The 19153-nt window shown below is 33.6% G+C and overlaps 3 protein-coding genes across 3 annotated transcripts in view; 1 reads left to right on the top strand and 2 right to left on the bottom strand.

Moving 5' to 3' along the window:
• Positions 1–1167: 1167 nt before the first annotated feature.
• LOC128171235 (transmembrane protein 267-like) lies at positions 1168–2701 on the bottom strand. Its single transcript, XM_052836976.1, has 2 exons — positions 2353–2701; positions 1168–1985 (listed from the first exon to the last, which is right to left on the bottom strand). The coding sequence occupies exons 1-2, from the start codon at positions 2620–2622 to the stop codon at positions 1626–1628; spliced, it is 630 nt and encodes a 209-aa protein (XP_052692936.1). The 5' UTR covers positions 2623–2701; the 3' UTR covers positions 1168–1625.
• Positions 2702–4450: 1749 nt separating this feature from the next.
• On the top strand, positions 4451–15417 carry LOC128171237 (uncharacterized). Its single transcript, XM_052836978.1, has 11 exons — positions 4451–4571; positions 5604–5762; positions 6503–6647; positions 7563–7679; positions 8537–8671; positions 9261–11244; positions 11972–12102; positions 12301–12568; positions 13175–13288; positions 13606–13712; positions 14105–15417. Exons 1-11 carry the CDS (start codon positions 4459–4461, stop codon positions 14348–14350), a joined length of 3519 nt encoding a protein of 1172 aa, XP_052692938.1. The 5' UTR covers positions 4451–4458; the 3' UTR covers positions 14351–15417.
• Positions 15418–16984: 1567 nt separating this feature from the next.
• LOC128171234 (deoxynucleoside triphosphate triphosphohydrolase SAMHD1-like) overlaps positions 16985–19153 on the bottom strand; it is a 33979-nt gene continuing 31810 nt past the window's right edge. The window contains exons 12-15 of the mRNA XM_052836975.1: positions 18327–18410; positions 17734–17838; positions 17483–17637; positions 16985–17348 (exon numbers count right to left, since the gene is read on the bottom strand). Coding sequence (XP_052692935.1) covers positions 17509–17637; positions 17734–17838; positions 18327–18410 — 318 coding nt within the window. The 3' untranslated portion in view covers positions 16985–17348; positions 17483–17508. The remainder of the gene's footprint in view (positions 17349–17482; positions 17638–17733; positions 17839–18326; positions 18411–19153) is intronic.

The raw sequence follows: 19153 nt of genomic DNA, 5'->3' as shown, positions 1-19153 counted from the left end.
ATTAAAATTCTATTACATATATTAGTAATACATCTTCCGTGGCTATTTTTAGATATATGAAACCTACATTTTTATTACCTGTGGTCACAGAAATTTTGACAGTATTTTGATTAATTGATTTTCATAATTTATAATTTTCACGACACACCTATATATAAAAGTCCACCAGTAGCCAATAATTCCATGGAGAGGGGGCAATTGGTCTTCAATATTTATAATCACATCCTTACTGAATGCAAAATGTACATACGCTAATACAAGAATCGTATGTTATATAATCTAAGGTTTCTTCTTTCAGCCAATGGGTAAACAACATATATATGCATGTACGTACGTAAAAATATCTTTTTTCCCGCTGAGATAATCAGAAAGAAATCGTATAAAAATATGCATTTCATTTCAAATCTATTTTTGTTTTGTTTTTAAAATGTTTATTCATAAATGTAAACATTATGTTTCATAAAATTTTATCTTGAGGCAAAATAATCGTTCATATACCAAAGGAAAGATAACTCTAGCTACGAGAGAGAGAGAGAGAGAGAGAGAGAGAGAGAGAGAGAGAGAGAGAGAGGAGAGTATTTTCTGTAGTCAAGAATATCTATTTTGCTAAATTCTATATTACATTCTAAGGTAATACTTTGCATGCAACATGAACAATTTCAACTTGTTACACCAAATTCACAGAACACATAAGGGTTAGTCTACTGAATATTTCCTTTTAATACTAATACATTGATTTAAAAATGTATTTTATTTTATCATTTTAATGTTGTTTTTTTTGAAAACTCAATTCTTATCAATTACCAGTATTCCTACTGTAGCTGTATTATAGCAATACTGTTCGCTGGGGAAGGGATTAGTTTGCTATGCTTATCTCCTGTCTACATGTTCCCAAAGTTAAGAGCTGATAGAAACAATCCCAAAAGTTTTTTTTTTTCATAAAATCTTTCACTTATATAGTTTTTATCTAAACACTGCCATTCTTCTCTGTATTTTGTAAAAAGAGAATAGGGTCATTTTTTACAGTTAACAATTTTATGAGAAAAAAAAATCCCAACAGGAAAGATAACTCTTTCAAGCTTATCAACTTAACAAGTACCTGGTCCTTTTAAATTAGAATTAGAAATATTTATAACAGAATGCATCCAATCACAATGTGACTTACATTGTTACGTAAAGAGGGGAGAGGGTACACCCTAATTCCTAATGTGAGGAAACCACAATTTTTTTTCATAGCCAGCAAGCCAGCACTCTATTTGTATATTTTATATATATACATGGGCACTTTAGCAAATGTAACATAATATTTATGCATAAATGTGCAAAAAAATGTATGTGTTATCTATTTCATCTGCTTATATATGTTGAAATTATAACACATGAGTTTGATGTAGGTAAAAAACCATTTTTCCTTTCAAATACATGTGAGGAGAATTTTGTCAAAGTACTTAGCAAAAAATCTGAATAATAATGTTTGCCACAAAAAGGGGATTATTAATCAAGAATGATAACTCCACTAGCGTAGATCATCTTTTAAAAATAAACCAAAAAAAATATCATTAAAAAAGAATATATAATATAAGGATAAATTAGTATTCACTCATACATAATCACAATGTCTGGCATCATACAGGTAGTATATTATTAAGTCTTGCTTCTTTTACCAGCTGTCTGTGACCAGTCAAGCTTATGAAATCCACATGGCATGTCTGTAACAGAAACATCATAACCAGTGGCATTAAACAGGTCACTGTGACATAGATACTGTACGGAATAGCGGGGGTGGAGCCAAGGGGAGGGAACCAGAGGCCCCGCCTTGATCCGTCCCTGACATGGTGTGACGTCCAGGCCAGAAAACACATGACGGACAGAAGCTTGATCCACCCCTTGTTGAGGGCGTGGCCTGTCAGGAAGAGGAGGACACAGAGGGCCAGGGTCAAGGTCGATGAGTGGAGGAAAGGTCGCGATCTCAGAGACAATGCAGCCTGAAGTAAAAAGATTCAGTTTTAATGTTGAAAATATATCTGAGATTTAATTGGAATACTATTTGGTGGTTTATCAGGCAAGAATTTTTTTTTATAAAATCAGATATTGATCTCCTCCAACAGTTTTACTGGTATGTTGCTCCATATGTTGGAGTTAATCAACGATTTGATTTTATTCAGATTGGACTAAACAGTATATTAATTTCAATGGAGCAGATGTTACTGTATATGTCTGCAAAATTAAGATCTAGGTGCAATGAAATGATAACAATTATTTGTAATAGAAATAGAATTCTACATATTAAAGATTGTGACACAGAAAGTCAGAAAGAATTGTATACGACAATTAGACAGGGGTTATACTTGCCTGTAATGACAAAGATCTGGCAGCAATAAAATGGTCACTGTCTATCGCCATGCCCAGAAGTCCACAGATCAAACTCTCCCAGAATCCCCTAATATTCCTTGCCTGTACCAGGACCGCCCAGGAGAAGAAAGCCACGCCCCCATGAGTGAGGCTGTCAATCAAAGCTCTCCACAGGTTGCCATGGTTACCACTCACTGTGGATGGCAGGAAGTCCCCAAGTAGGCATGTCAGGAGGAGTGCAGCTTCATAAAGAATCACATGACAAACCATGTGATCAATTAAAGCTGAAAGTATATAGGTAAAAATTGATACTGTAACAAATTATAGAGGTTTTAATCAGCATATGCAATTAAAGTAATACAGTACATGCTATCTATAACTAACAGGAGCTGTTGAAAGACCCCTGTTGAAATTTCATTCCAAGATTTATTGGGGCAAAATTTTGAAAATTGTTCTTTCTTAACAGGTTAACAGGGGTTAATTTCTTGGATAGCCTGCTACTGCTGCAGTCAACTGTTGATCTGTCTCCCAAGGAAAGTGTCAAGGAAAGTGTTAACTGTTGACAGAAGATTTTGTAATAGAAAGGTCAATTATCAAACTGTTTCTGGTCGACAGTGATATTGTCCATCAAGAATATTTATCAAGTTGATATGCAATTTATTATGATTTATGTAATATAAATACTTGAAAAAGAAAAAAAAAAAAGATTATGCTATGGAAAGTATCAACCATCGACTTATCCCCATGTTGATAGTAGAAAATTGTCAAAGAAAGTGTCAACTGTCAGCATTGTCCTGTCCTGTGGTTTATAGTGAATAATGTTTTCAAAATTGTCCCCCAGTGGGTAAAGTCAAATAACTATCTGCGTCGTCCTGTCCCCCAGTTGACAGTAAATTAACAATTAATGGAAAGTGTCAACTCTCAACCTGTTCCCTAGCTGGTTGACAGTAGACTGATCATGTTATCGAAAGTCAATCGTGGACCTGTCCAAGGTCAACATTATATCCCAAATGTGAAAAGTTAAAAACATAATTTTAGATTATCAACTATAATTCTGTACGTGATGTAGGAATATTTCTATTCAATATTCATAAAAGTTCTTATTTTGTCCTAATAAATATTGGAGTGGAGCCTTACAAAGTTTGACATATTTTTGTAAGGAAGATAGATAAAGAACTAAATCAAACAACCCCCATAGGGGCTCGGTTGGAAGGTAATGAAGTTAGCTATTTAACAGCTGATAATTTGTTCGAAATCAGACACCGAACTATTGGGAATTATCCGAACCCCCCCCCCCCCCCCCAAAAAAAAAAAACAAACAAAAAAAACCCAACCCAAATATACCAACCTGTAAATGACGATCTGTAATTTGAATTTTTTTTAAATTTTTGATTGAATTTTTTTACATATCTGATTACATAGTGCCTTATGCAATCTCATTAAATTATGAGTAGGCCTACATATGTACACAGGATACTCACCGAAAAAATCAATCACGTTTTGTTTACATAAAAATATATTCTCAAAACTTCGATCTCGATGACAATAATTTGGAAAATCATTGGCAGCCTAAGGATTCATACAGAGTCAAACAAATGTGCATGCTATAAAACATTATCCACTTATACCAATCAAATATCAAATACACACCATAGTTTATCGGTCAGGATGAATAATTGTATTTTTTAACTAAATCATCGGGCACGGAAACCAGAAAATACAATCGTTGTGAATATCAACAATCATGATTAATCGGAGATAGGCCTTATTCAAGGAATTATGTTTTGCTGAAAGCAAGTTGGTTACTCTCTCTCTCTCTCTCTCTCTCTCTCTCTCTCTCTCTCTCTCTCTCTCTTTCTCTCTTTCTCTGTGCAAAAAATGAATTTGATTTCAAAATCATTAGATCTAGATTGCAAGACTGTGATTTAACAGTAGATTTTTTGGTTTATCGAGTCATAACTATCATGTCAGCATGTATTTTGTCGTTGAAAATCATAGTCATCTAATGTTCCGGTGATATATCTAACGTTCTCTATAACATATTAATATCTCTTTCAGGAAAAACTTGTCATTTTCCTTTAATTCAGATTCCAAAAAAACCCAGACATGGCCGAACCCCTATTCCTCCAACACATTGCTAGACTGATTTGTGTTCAGAATCTGCTAGATCTTACAAATGGGAAGGATGTCACTGAGTACCTTAAACTGGCTTACCACAGGTATACAAAAACTCTTGTAGTGTGATGGCCAACGTACATTGTTGTTACTAGGTTTTACTGTGTGGCTATCAGACCGGTTTGAAAACCAACTCCAGAAAGCTCAGTTGATGGAGCACTGACTAGTGATTCAGTGGGCCTTGGTTCAAATCTGAGTCTGGTCTGTCATTATTTTTCCCATCCCGTTGCTTTTAGTGCTGTGTCAACCCAAGGAACTGACAGGTTAACTCCTGCCAGGGTAAGAGCCTTTGGGACGATCATTTCGGGGGAGGGGGGGGATGGGACAGTCAGACAGGTTTGAGTACTGTTGTCAGATAGCTCAGTTGGTAGAGTACCTGACCAGTGATTCAGGGGGCCCGGGTTTGAATCCAGGTTTGGTCTATCATTATTTCTCCCATCCAGTTGCAGTTACAACTGTACAGAATTAATATGTAAGGTAGCAGACTAATAATGATTAATTCATATTGCTTGTGCAAGACAGCTTAGATATTTTGATAGAGCCCTGACTATTGAGATTCAGGGTTAGCTATAGGTTGACAGCACATTTTAATTCATGAGGCCTTCGATCAGTCTCTCACTACATTACTCAGCAGCCTGCAGTTTTGTAATTGGTATTCTACCTTTTAACATTAATCTGTGAGGATCAAACCTGTTCAAACACAAGATGGATTAGTGGTTAGAGCACCTGACTAGAGAATTAGGGTTCAGGGTTTGATCCCACCCTTGATCTGTAGAAATTTAATGTTACATCAACATGTCTGAACTCCACGCCATGTACATATATATATTGCAAGTGTCTATTGTGAATATTTAGTACATTGTACATGTTTATAAGATCTTGGTACAATACAGTAATTATTTAAGTACATTACTTACATGTATGTACATATAAATGATCTTTCTTAATTCTCCCGTATTTAGACTTTTTTCCAATTTATGTTAACAAAGCAATAAACAGTCTCATTTTAGTTTGCCTTAATTTAAAAATATTTAAATTGAAATTCTACATAATAACATGGTATTTGTAATTCTCAGTGCTGTAACAGAGGACCTTCTGAATCACATGGTACAGTTTTATCCCAAGAAGCTGACCGATGAAATCCTAGCAGGTCTGGCCTCCCCACACATCCAGAATCTCCGACTGGTCAACTGTACTCGGATCAAGCCATCCAAGTTCATCAAAATTGTGCCTTAGTAAGAATTCTTTTTTATTTGCAATTTATAATTTTTCACATAGACATTCATTCACACACTCATACAATCTCAATATGAATATACAATAAATACCTTGAGGAATATATACATGTACTTGATACAACCAGCGTACATAAAAGAAAGTATACAAGTAAAGTATTTCTCAAAAAGTCCATTTTTTGTCAAAAATTTTCATTTCAGAATTTTTATAATCCTTAGTAAGAATAGACTATTAAGACCGCTGAAGAAAAATAGGCATGGACCTTGGTCCAAACCCCCTTCCCATCCCCAGTAAAGTTACTAAATATATTGTCTTGGATCACCCTCCCCTTTTAACAAATGTTATCCTTTGTTTGATTAGAATTATCTCATAGAATTATTTGAATTCATGAACAAAAAGTTGTCTAACTTTGAAGTTTACAGCATTTTCATGTGTTTACCGAAGAAGTACTCTGTGTGCATGGTATATTTTCAAATAGTTTCTTTGTTGATAATACAATTAATATATAGATATTGACATGTTTAAACAAGATTACTTTTTTTAATATTAAGGATCAGTCTGTAGAGGCCAATCAGTTCTACCAGTAATATATCTAATATCCATTTTGATTATAACAGAAAAAAAGGTACCGAGTACATTTTTTAAATGGAAAGGTCAACATCCCTCCAGTATACACAATACAAACATGACAAAATCTTTAATTGGAGCCTATGAATACTTTCATTACTTTGATTTTCAGCTGTAAGAAACTTCATGGCCTTGACCTCAAGAAGTGCAGCCAGATGATGTTGCCTGATTTCTTTGTGCTAATCAAGATGGCCGGCTTTCACCTGACTTCGCTGAGTGTGGAAGACTGTACAACTGTAGATGATTCCGTCGTTCATGTAAATCTCTAGATCTTTTTTATCAGACATCAGGACCATTAAGGTGGCTCATTATACTCCGTGAAATATTTTCTCAAACCAGCAGAAAATTACTTGATTATGATAGATATAATAGTGGATAAGAAGTATTTAAGTGTAATAAGCAAAAAATATGCAATTTTGGATAAAAAATTACATTTTCAAAAACTTAATTCAGTTACCATGAAAAAAACTCCAGGCGGATTTGAACTCATGATCTGCGGTTCAGAAGCCCGATACCTAAACCAATGAGCTATGACAATATACAACCCATTGGCAATCAGACGATATAAACATTTAAACAAAACATTTAAATCGCCATCTTCTGACGTAGTGTCTTAAAAAGTATAAGTGTAAGTGTAGTGAGGTACCTTAACTGGGAAGGAGCTTAAGTCTCAATATCCAATTTGAGATAAGTTTTGAAAACAAAAGTACCCTTGTCAATGAAAGTATGGCACTAGTTATGTATATCAAAATACAAATCAAAGGAATAATTGTTCGAAATTCATCAGCTGCAGGTCTGTTTCTCCCGGTCTGAAAAATTTCGGATGGTCGTCCATCCTTTTGTTAGAAATGCTCCTGAACACTTATTGCTAATAAGTTACACAGTAGACTTTCACTTTCAATTCTTTCTATTTCATTTTTCATTAACTTTATTATCTAAATTACTGCCAAGGTAATTAATTTTAATCAAATGTTATTTTTGAGTACTTACTTTTCATAATGCTTTTGATATAACAGGGAAAGGAGGTTACTTGTGAACAGGCATTTTTATATCATGATGAAATAATGCAGTATTTAGATAAGTGTATAGTAATTTTTTGTATGGTACCATGTCTAGTGCCTTGATTCAAGTATCAACCATATTTGTACTGTGTTATTATTTTTTTCTCTCAGAGCATTTTGAAAAATCTTCCCGAGCTGAGACACCTCAATGTCTCCTCCTGCAATAACATCACAGACGGAGCGTTCCTACTGGACAAAGACCAGCACAGCAGGAGGACGTACACAGTGGTAGATATTACGTTATAATGTTTTTACTATGAAGCTTTTAGCTAAGATACTGAAATTGGCAATAAATCATTGGGGCTGAAATGAAGTAGCCTAAGAAAAAAGTAACTCTACAATGATGAAAGACAAGGCATTAGCTAGGCCATCCTTAAAAACATGTTTGTTTGGAATTGCCACCTGGGGGTTTCAAGATCCAAGACATAGGGATGAATTTTATTTTATTTTTCAAACGGGAAGTTCAGTTAATTAAAAATTGGATGAGAATAGAAATTTGAATGAACTTGTAAATTGTACGAAAAAAAAACAGCAGAAAAAAAAATCTTGATTTTTTGCTAATAACAGCAGCGGTTATTTCAATGAGGTAGGAGGCAATTCCAAACAATCAATAATTTTATTTTGGCCCCATCATGTAGCATAAGGAAATGCTCACTCACATTTTGTAGAAAAATTATTTGTTAAGTTATAATGTTAATGCAAATGTGTTATCCATAAGGTACGTTTGAAGCCCACTTCATACATGACAATTGAAATAACAGAGTATATTTTTTATTCGTTTATCTATAACTAAAAGAAAAAATGATGATTATATGTTTTAATCCTGTTTGTTTTACTTAGTTGTATGTAGATGCAATGAAGTAAATTTTGACATACAGTAGAACTTGGTTACAGGGAACAAATTCTGTTAAACATGGAAGTCAGTTTTTCCCCTTAAAAGTGTATTGTAGTAAAACAATGTATATTAATTATTGTATAAGGACATAGCAAATCAAAATAGCTTGTCCCTGGCGCTTCCCCATAACCATGTTTAACTGTATAGTGTTATCATCTGTTCTATTTTTTTTTCGCATTGTCATATGAAGGAGACTGAGGTTTACCCCTGCTCACTGACCAGTATAGACGTCTCTGGGTGCCGCTGTCTTACCAATCTAGCCATACATAACCTAGCATCTCTGACAGGGCCTACACTACAGCATGTCTGTCTGTCTTGGACAAAGGTACCCTTTAAAACTGTGATATTCTGATTATTTTCATAGCAACAGAAAGAAATACCACAGGATGAATCAATTCAATTTAGCTGTAATTTAACTGTAAGACCACTTTTCAAACCTTTAAGTTAACATTCAATTGATTGAATGCCAGAGATTTATATTGTGTACATACTGTAGATTCTTAATTAAACACCAAGAATTAATATCCGCGTATCTGAGAGTTCAGAACTATAAGAAATAAGGAGAAAAGTTCAACGTTCACGATTTTATATTCTCACGATTTGATACAAACTACCGGGATTGTGGAATTTAAAGTACTCGCGTAATATAAGGAATTTCCAGTATACATGTTTTCTTTACTGAAATTTTGGATACCAATAATAAATTGCACTTTAAAAGCACATCAAAAGTTCTATGGGGGGGGGGGGATACATGGCAAAACATATTCTCTTGGTACTGGTAGTCATTTCAGAATCTTCTATATATGACGTGATTTGTTTTAACTTTTATGTCTTATACAATGTCATATGTTAACTTTCTATTTTAGTTTTTTGGGTTAATTGGAATAATAAAACTATTTTTCCTCAATTTGTAGTTAACACTAGAGTGTCTGCTATGTCTCGCTGGATTAGAAGTTCCAAGAAGTTTTCTGGGAGGTGATGATGAAATCAGTGACACAGTAGAAACTGCAAGGATCAATTCTGAAAACAGTGAAAACATAACAGAGAATCATAATAATGAGAACGTCACTTCACAGGCTAAAGATGGCCCTCATTTACAGGCTGAAGCAACAGTTTTGTTGTCAAATGGTAGTGAAAGAACTTCTCCAGCTTCAGAATTGACTGATTTGTGTACAGAGCAAACTGAGTCAAGAGAGGCCATATGTGATATCCCAACCCAGGATGGAAGTGTCATTCAAAATAGTTGTTATTACGATGTTGGTCAAAGTATACTCGCTGCAGAGACAGATAGTGATAGTGTGCACAATACATCAGAGCACCAAGCTGTGCTAACTGCATTGAATGATAGTGATAACATGCCAAATACATCAGAGAAACAAGCTGTGCTAACTGCCATGAGTGATAGTGATAACGTGCCAAATACATCAGAGCACCAAGCTATGCTAACTGCCATGAGTGATAGGGATAATGTGCTCAATACATTAGAGCACCAATCTGCAACGAAAGACAGTAAAAATGTGCACAGTGCATCAGAGGAATATTCTGAGGAAAACACATCTGAAACTTTAGATGATCTGAGCGGTTCTAGAAACAGCAACTCTATGTTACAGTCTTCTGAAGATGTTCAACAAGTACATGAAGATGGAAATTCCTTTCTCTCAGGATGTTTTGAAAATTCTGAATCTCAGACTTCTCCTGCCCCAGAGTCTGTGGGTAACAAACATTCTTATGGTATGGTTCAAATTGATGGACCAAATAATTGTAGTAGTGAGATGCATCTTTCTGCTGCCAACTGTGAATCCAATGACTTACCCTTAACATTGTCAGAAACAACATCATTAAATATGTTTGAAAGCTTCAGTACTTGTAGCTTCTTGAAATCTGACTCTTCCAATGCATGTTCTGTGGACCATATTGATATTGTTTTGAATGAAAGACTACAATCCTTAGATTTATGTAATATCAATGAAACTCTAAACGACAATGATAAAGTTATAGTTTCCAAAATACCACGAACACTAGATGAACAACAGTTACCAGAGTTAATAACAAAGCACCATTCAGTTTGTGCTGGATATGCAAGAGAATCAAATAATGTTCAAAACTCTGAAAACAAAGTAAACCATGCAAGTGCAGCTATTGAAGCAGAGAGTTTGGATGAAGGAAGTTTAAACCTTAATCAAAAAACAATTCTTAACTTGGTACAGTCTTCTTTGGACCATGCCACTACCTCTCAATCCATATTGTCAAAAGGAAATGTCAAAACAGATATTGATAGTGTTGAAAACCACACAATACGTCCTATCATTGAAGAAAATCTGCTTTTGCAATCTCCACAACTAGATCATTTTGTTGACTCTCAGCCTCCTCCAAAATGTGAAGAAGAACTTTTGTTACCGTCAAAAGATGCTGTTTGCGTTGGACACCTTGAAGAAAGTGTAGATCTTTCACAACCTCTCGAAAACGCTGTTGATGCATCCAACCAATTAGAAGAGTTTAGTGTACATACTGATGTGGTGCTAAATGAACTTTCGAGAAATTTGATAAAAGACTTGAAATCAAAACAAAGACAGTTAAAGAGTGAGGAAGAATGTTTACCACATATGAAAAGTGTCTATAAACCAATCATCAGATCTATAGACCTTGAAGAGATAGTCCACCCCAATAACAAACAGGAAGTTTTAGAGAGCGCACTTGACACATTCTTAACTGAAAACCCTTGCCTGCAGACCTTTAAGTTATCCTGGCCAAAGCTTCCAAACTACCTTCTGAAACGTCTTGTTGATACCTGTGTAGATCTCAGGGAACTGACTCTGGTTGGCTGCCATGTTATCGACGCTGAACACATACGTTCCGTTGGATCACAGTGCAGGAAGCTCACAAAACTGGAACTTGATGGTGAGTTATATGATAAGGGTTTTCCACACCTGTCAAAATGTTTAGCTCAAGCGATGCAATTGATACTTAAAAAAAAAATGATATTTTAGAATCTGAAGAGTTCTATGTAAGAATGACGAAAAACATTGAACTTTCAGATGAAATTAGCGTTCAATTGTTATGAACTAATACAAGTTAAAAAAAAGTCCCAGCAGTGTGGACAAGGTTTCTGCGATAATGTTATAAGTAGTTGTGATAAGGAATTTTAAACTATCATCATGATAATGTTTACGATTAGGAAACGACTAACAATAAAGTAATTTCGAAAAAAAATATGTGTGGTGTACTTTAACAAAATCTCATGCTGTAATCGAACTAGGGACCTGACAGTCAGTAGCCTGGTGCATTGGCTAGGCGAATTGACATACTGTGGAATCATTAGATTTCGTGGTGGCTCAATTTTCGTGGAATTCGTGGGTAACTCTCATCAACGAATTAACATCCTCCACGAATTAATAAATTAGGATAATAAAGTCATATTTCCTTTGTATGTTTGAGAGAATACACGAAATTACGTCCCCACGAAGCTGTAAAATTTCAGCAATCCACGAATATCGGCCCCCACGAAAATTAATGATTCCACAGTAATCAATAAAAGCAATAAGATATTGTGATCCACTGCAATAAAGAAGTTTGAAACGGTCATATGGTTTATTTAACGTTCCACTTGTTTACAATGTAACTTCAGATGTCCGCAGACTGACGGATTGGAGCGTGGTCCCAGCAGTATCCAACACGGACATAGAAACACTCTCTCTAAAGGAAACGGACATCCATGACGTCACAGTCATTCGAATGGCGGCAAAACTTACAGAAAATGTATGTTCACGAATGCCTTCTCCTGAACAAAAATCATTCTTAAAACTAGAAATATAGGGATATATATTCAATTTTTATATATTTGAAAAACAAGTCTTTGTAGAAGTTTTCTTTTATATGTGAACAATGTTTTCAGTTTATTGTTTAATTGTAACTATAAGCTAGACATAATGATGCATGGTGTTTGTTTCATTAAAGTTGAAATCTCTGGACATTTCCTATTGCCAAGAACTAACAGAAAGAGGAATAAATTCCTTACTCCGGAAGAAAAGTTGTGTGACGTCATTTAGTGTCCGACAGGGGGCGCTTTCTGATCTGTCTTTGGGACTGCTCTGTGAGAACTTCCGGCAGTTACGTAATGTAAACCTAGCCAGCGTAAAGTCTATTACAGGGAATGGACTTATTAGTCTAGCCAAAAGTCTCCGCCATCTTGACTTCATTGATCTAAGCTGGGCGAGTGGATCAAGTAAGAACATTTATCAACAAAGTGTAATGCATATAACATTATTTTGGAATACTGCTTGTATACCATTGTGGTAAACGATCATCTGATATAAACTCATTTATTCATACAATGTTATGTAGAATAATATACTAGAAAAAAGAAAATGATGCTGCTTGTCTTAGCTTTGTTTGATCAAGCGTGTTCTGGTAATCAACTTCCTGATTACTCTACTTACGAAATATCATTATTTAAAACCTGACATGAAATCTTTAACAGTTAAGTTTAAGATAGGTGAAGTGACAAAAATAAAAGGCAAATTTCCATAAAACATATCAAGAGTTGTGTTACCTGTTATAATCAGATGCTGTATATCCGTTTGAAGAATGAATTGCACAAATAGTGCACAATTGATATCCTTTAAACGACAACACTTTATGTCTTCTGTATTTTATTCATTGCCATTCTGACTTTTGAAACATCTCTAATTTTATATCCTTTGTAAACTCAATAACCATATTACTCATAATTATTTTGTCATCTCTTCACATGAATTGGCGCTAAAGAACTTTGTAGGGAAATTACGTTATGCCCTGAAACAATAAAAAACGTTAATACATTTCATTTTAGGTTTGCAAGATGACGTCATAGAGGCCTTTCTGACGCACTGTCCATGGCTGAATCGTATGGAGTTGAGTGGACAGTCCCTTCTGACGTCAGGTCCTTTTCTTCCAATTATATCCGGTAAATTATTTAACTGCTTATCACCACGTGACTGGTTGAATGCAATAGTTCACCAAATTAAAAATTGTACATGATTTTGAAAAGAGACTTGGTTCATACTATATCTTACAACTATAATTTTTTTGTTGAGACAATTTCATCCTGTGTGAGATATATGTCAGTTCATATGCTAATAAACATAATTGTGAAAAGTCTAATTTGCAATCAAATTCCTTAAATGCATTTAAATTTCTTTTATTGGTATTTAACTGCTCTAATTGTCAAACTTTTTTTTCCGTTTTCACAATGTTAATAAGGTTTTAAACCTTTATTTTCAGATTACCAGAAATGGAGTAAATGCAAAGCATTGTTCTTCTTGAAAACAAAAGAAAGGGAACTGGAATCGAAGATAAGTGCTGAGGAAGAAACCGACTCTAGTGATGATGTCAGTTAATTTTTAAAATGTTGTCCAAAGATTACATGCCTTTAATCACTTCGATTGAAACTTGTTTAATATTTAAGCTGAAATGTCAAGCCTCACGGGTGTGTACATGTAAAGAGGCTTGAAGCTATTCTCATAAACGACATACACAATTTTTTGCACAGACAGGGGATAATTTTTTTTTGAAAGTCGAACTGATTCATACAAAACTAATTTAATTTTTAGTTTTTCTCTTGGGACATGCAGTTAGTGTTTCAACGTCACCTAATATCAAACTGGTTATCAAAATAATTATTTACAAATTATTTTGGCCAAATTTCGATTCTGTTCATATACATTTCAAGCTTATTGAATATTATGTTTATTGTAAATATCATTTTCCAATAACATTTCAGGAATATGAGGCGGTCTGTTTCCCGCACCGCTCCACCACGTTTGCCACAAACCTCCAACACCTGAGCCTGGAGTACTGTGACAGTATTACAGACTCTGACATGGAGGACGTAGTGACCGTCTGTAGGGGCTCCCTCACCGTCATAGATTACTACAGCTGGGCGGTCAAACCAAGGCTACTCAGACTCAACAAGTTTAAGATAAAGGGAAATACAAACTTAGAGTCCGATGTTGATCCAGTCCAGTAGTGTGTGGTCCCGATTATAGACCAATAGAGCGGCGTTGACTCTTTATAACTGTTCATTTCGAGAAGTGTTTGACTGTGATACATGATGATACTATTCAGGATGTCCAACCAAGGTTACCTTTTATCAACAGGTTTAAAATAAAAAGAAAAAGAAACATAAATTCAAGGTTGTCCTTCTTGAGCTGTTTATTTCGAGAAGAGGTTTACTGTGATACTAGTACACTTAAATATAATTACTGTTGCAGGTGGGATGGCAGAGCAAGAGTTATTATGCTATAAATGATTTAATATCAAGTCGGCAAGTAAATAAAGTGTTAAATGTTAAAATTCTTTAGATATTGGGTAGAGATCTTTTACAGTAGTCAACTACTACACTATAAATTTTGACACAAGGACAAGAGAAGATAAAGCCAGACGTTGACTCAGTTTAGTTGTTAATTTTGAGTGTTTTCCCCATGATAGACTCATAAAGCTAAAAGTCAAACCTAGGCTCATTAGACTTAACAATTTCAAGAAAATAAGAACTGTAATCGACGATCCATTACTGTAGATCTTGAGGGGATATATACGATATATTTTGACAAAGTAGAAGACTACATCAAAATTTCTTCCAGATATTCTTGTGTCAAACATCGAGCCGCTTTTTTTAACTGAGCTATTTCAAAATCATATTACAATTAAGGCATTGTAGTTCTTAAGAAGATGTCGCCTCTCTGCTCATAGTTTAGTACAAACAAACTGTGAGGGAGTTTGCACAGTGTTCTCAATCAATATCTATAGTACTATATTAAAATATTAGACTCGAATGTTTTGTCTTTAATACCGAGAAATCGGAAGAATACTGTCTTTTGTTTTATATATTTTAAACATCATTGGGACTTGAAGATTACCAATTTGTTTTTATTTTTTCTCAGTTACGCCTCGCTAATTAATTATCAACAAAAATTGCTCAAAAAATCCCGGAAATCACCTGGATTATTTGGATTTTACAATCTTGCGCTTGCGCAATACATTCACGTTAACGGGGTCTTTAGTTTATGTTTCCACTATATCACATCTACATGAATAAACTCAGAAATGATAACGCAAATTATACGCTAAATTTTCATTGGACTTTTGCTATTTATTCTGTTCATAATTATTAATCATTTCTTATGAAAGAAAGTATAAAATCACAAATATACATTTCATTTAAGTACTTACTTTTGTCTTCGTGATGACGAAAAATATTTGATTTCATGCAAAAAAGTTACATTATATTTGTTAGGAGAGTGAAGATGGAATATGTTTTATCGTAAAAATAAATAATATCATACGGACACAGTTTTACAAAGAAACTACGTGTACTTTGGTGAAAAGGCGTTGAATTCTTCCATTCTATGGATTAAAATTTTTAGCTGAAAGGTATTTGAAGTCTCAAAAAGGTTCTTTGTGATGAATTTGACTGTTATTTTCAAGGCAACTTCATTAACTTTCTGCAAAATCGTTCCGGAGCGATTCTGCAATTTTCTGCTACATTACGGGTACATAAGGGAGGCATTCTAACTGTGGTGAGGCCCTTTCCCGAGACACAGTTAGATTACAAACTAAGGAAAGTGTAGTGAAATTAATAGCATTATTGTAGGCTTATAGCTTTGTTATGTAAATGTCAATACTAAGATGTGTCGATGTACCTATTTCGTAAATGTCTGATATGCAATGTCAATCCGTGCACGCACGGGTCAAAGTCTAGTAGTTTTCTATGGAAATTGATATTTTGTGAATTTTTTTTTTTTGGTATTGATTAGCTATTGTTGGGTTTGCAAAATGACATCAGAAAGGCTTATTAATAAAGTTTGTTATCTGGACCATTGAAAGACACACAATGATCGTTAAAAATTAAGCATTGTTTACTATTTCATTTAACAAGAGTTAACACAACACAAACAGCGCTACAAAGTTTAACTTTGGTTTATGTGGAAAACACTATGTTCGAAAATTCTACCGATTCAATTCCACTTAATACAATACATAATTATTTTGTTTCTCCAGTTTTTCCCTCTAGATATGTAATCGTAGTCTTGAAGAGCCAAATTAAATACATTAGTCTGCAAATAATATATTTACACAACTATCATGCCCTATTTCCTGTTCGAATTCCTTTTAAAAATTATTAGACACTATTCAAACTTTAAGATAAAAGACTTACTGTTTATCATTTTATTAACTACAACCGTAATGTATAACGTAGTTCAATTTCATAGAATTTCCAAAAAGTAAGAAAATAAATAAAATAGAGTACAAACGGAGCCATGGATTAAATCCCGACTAATTTTATTCGAAAATACATGTCCTTTAAACATCTCAAAGTCTACAATAAAATTCCAAAAATTCCAAAAGGAACATCTACATAGATGCTAGGGTCTCTAAAGTATAAAATGTAATATAAGTATTGAGTTTAAATGTACTCATTTAGTTAAAAAAAAATAATCCATCCCACAGGATTGTTAATCTTATTCTATAGTTAGTATTTAATCATTATTTACAATTTTACATGTACATCAAATGTATATATATATATATATATATATATATATATATATATATATATATATATATATATATATATATATATATATATAAGATTGATGCTGTTATTCATTGACAGTATTATATAGATTTAAGATCTATGTTAAAAAAAAGAAACAAGAATGCTACCGACTAATATAAAAATATAAAATGATAATAACAGAAAATAAAATAATAATATTTAAAGTGCAATACCAAAAGCATTGGTTTGTAACTTACAAAGCTCATTACTCTTGACATACATGTAGTATCCAGTGATTGAATATGTTTTTAGTGTGTGTTTAACACTAAATTCATTTCAGAGTCTTTTCTAACAAGATATGAATCATATTAGGTTGATCTTCAAATGGTGCGTATAGATCAGTAGATTTACCGTCGTCAGCTTGTTCTTACTCAGTAGATTTGACAGGGGTCATTCAAATACCCTTGATCTGGAATATATTCAACCTCATATGACAAAGTCTTCATTTGAAACTTTAAACAGAAAGTAAGACTTCATAGACGAACTAATTAGATATGATTATAATAATTTTCCTTTTGGATTCATAAATAAAGAGACACATACCACAGAACAATTATTTTCCTTGCACTTTAAGGGCAATAGAGATCCTTGAAGTCTTGAAAGACAATAGAGGCCTCCTTTAGACTTGTGTCGTCATCTTTCTTGCAATAGAATCGGATTTCTTGTTCTTCAAACTTTTTTGGCAGCAGACCAGACACCTTAATAATGAATCATTGTTGTAATAAATACAGTAAAAATAGAGAGTCAATGCTTGTAAGTATTGTTGACCTCTGTAGGAGATATCTTACTCCTACCTCACTCATTTTTCTTTTGTCTGCTTTATTGGGGTCCTTCTTTGTGTAAAAGCAGACATGGTCGATAGGGTTTTTGTCTTTCTTGCCGTAGTTAAAATTTACAACCTGCAATTAGTACAGAGTATGAAAATTGTGCAACCACGCACTCTATTGAGTCCACAATAATTCGTTTCTCGGATAGATTTTTGTTACAGTTTTTATTTTTTAAATTTAAATCTTTTGCTTATTAGAAGATGAATAACATTCACGAACATTATTTCCATTTACCAATTCATTTCAGCCCCCCTCAATATATGGCGTATTTGAGAAGAAGTACCATAGCCAGCTATTGCTTGTTGAACATATATATGCGGATTTTCCAGTAAAATGCCAGATTTTGAATTATATTTCAATTTTAGACGATTTAACATTTTATGGTTCAATTGGTTTAAATGTCATCATTTAATGTGATAATACAGTATAGCTCAAGTCTTTAAGGCTTAAATACTTCCAAAAAAAAAAATCAAATATTAAATTGAACTAAAAAACACTATACCTAAAACAAAAACATTGGTTCTTTAGAACCTGATTAGTAAGATATAAACTATATTTACATCAATGATTACATCATTTTCGCTTAACCCACTGCTTTTTTCCTTCAGTATGTCAAGATATTTTTGCCGTACGTCTTTTTCATCCTATAAAAAAAAATAAACAACGTACTTCCGTGCATAAATGCACATTATGAAATGCCAACAAAAACTGTCCTGCTCATCTGAGTAGAAATAAAAATCATATTCATTATCTAATCGATCCAGAAAAAAATATGAGGTACGGCGTATATTGATTAATTCGAAACATACATTTGAATGGTATTCATATAACCTTTATACCTTTGCTCTGTTGATTGTAGCTTTAGAAGAAAAGCAGGGTGGTTAATGGTATACATAGAATGTGCCCGTCACAAAGAAACAGTTCTTCGTTAATTTGTCCTTATATCATTTAAAAAAAAAGAATATCTTCGAGTCAAATAACCACTATTTAAACATTTGTTTATACTGGGGTCATGACAATTATAGTGAAATTGAATTACATAATTTATAAATAGAGACCTTTAATTGCTGCAAATACATGTATTTGTCTAATAAGATCTCGAGTTATTCATACATAATAGCTATTGCATTGGAATTTACTTAAAACTTCCACTGGGAGTCATACTAGTATCTTCATTTCATTGATTTTAAGCAGCAAAAAGTCCACCAATATATAAATAGCAGCAAAACATTAGTTATAACTTTAAAAAAATTCATTGGCATATCTAATTCCAACAATGATGTTTTGATTTCGCACGAAAGAGGAGATTAAATGGTTGGTTTAAAGCTCTGCGTAAAAACATGCAATGATATTTGTTTGAAATCTAAATATTGAAAGGTTTCATTCC

This window comes from Crassostrea angulata, chromosome 2, assembly GCF_025612915.1.
Source record: "Crassostrea angulata isolate pt1a10 chromosome 2, ASM2561291v2, whole genome shotgun sequence".
In the NCBI taxonomy this organism is placed as follows: domain Eukaryota; kingdom Metazoa; phylum Mollusca; class Bivalvia; order Ostreida; family Ostreidae; genus Magallana; species Magallana angulata.
This window is presented reverse-complemented; position numbering and strand designations above follow the sequence as displayed.

Coding starts and splice junctions, on each gene's coding strand:
- LOC128171237 (XM_052836978.1), top strand. CDS start 4,459: ATGGCCGAACCCCTATTCCTCCAACACATTGCTAGACTGATTTGTGTT. Junction 4,572..5,603: donor CTTAAACTGGCTTACCACAG/GTATACAAAAAC, acceptor TGTAATTCTCAG/TGCTGTAACAGAGGACCTTC. Junction 12,103..12,300: donor CGGCAAAACTTACAGAAAAT/GTATGTTCACGA, acceptor GTTTCATTAAAG/TTGAAATCTCTGGACATTTC.
- LOC128171235 (XM_052836976.1), bottom strand. CDS start 2,622: ATGGTTTGTCATGTGATTCTTTATGAAGCTGCACTCCTCCTGACATGC. Junction 1,986..2,352: donor CCAGATCTTTGTCATTACAG/GCAAGTATAACC, acceptor TTTTTACTTCAG/GCTGCATTGTCTCTGAGATC.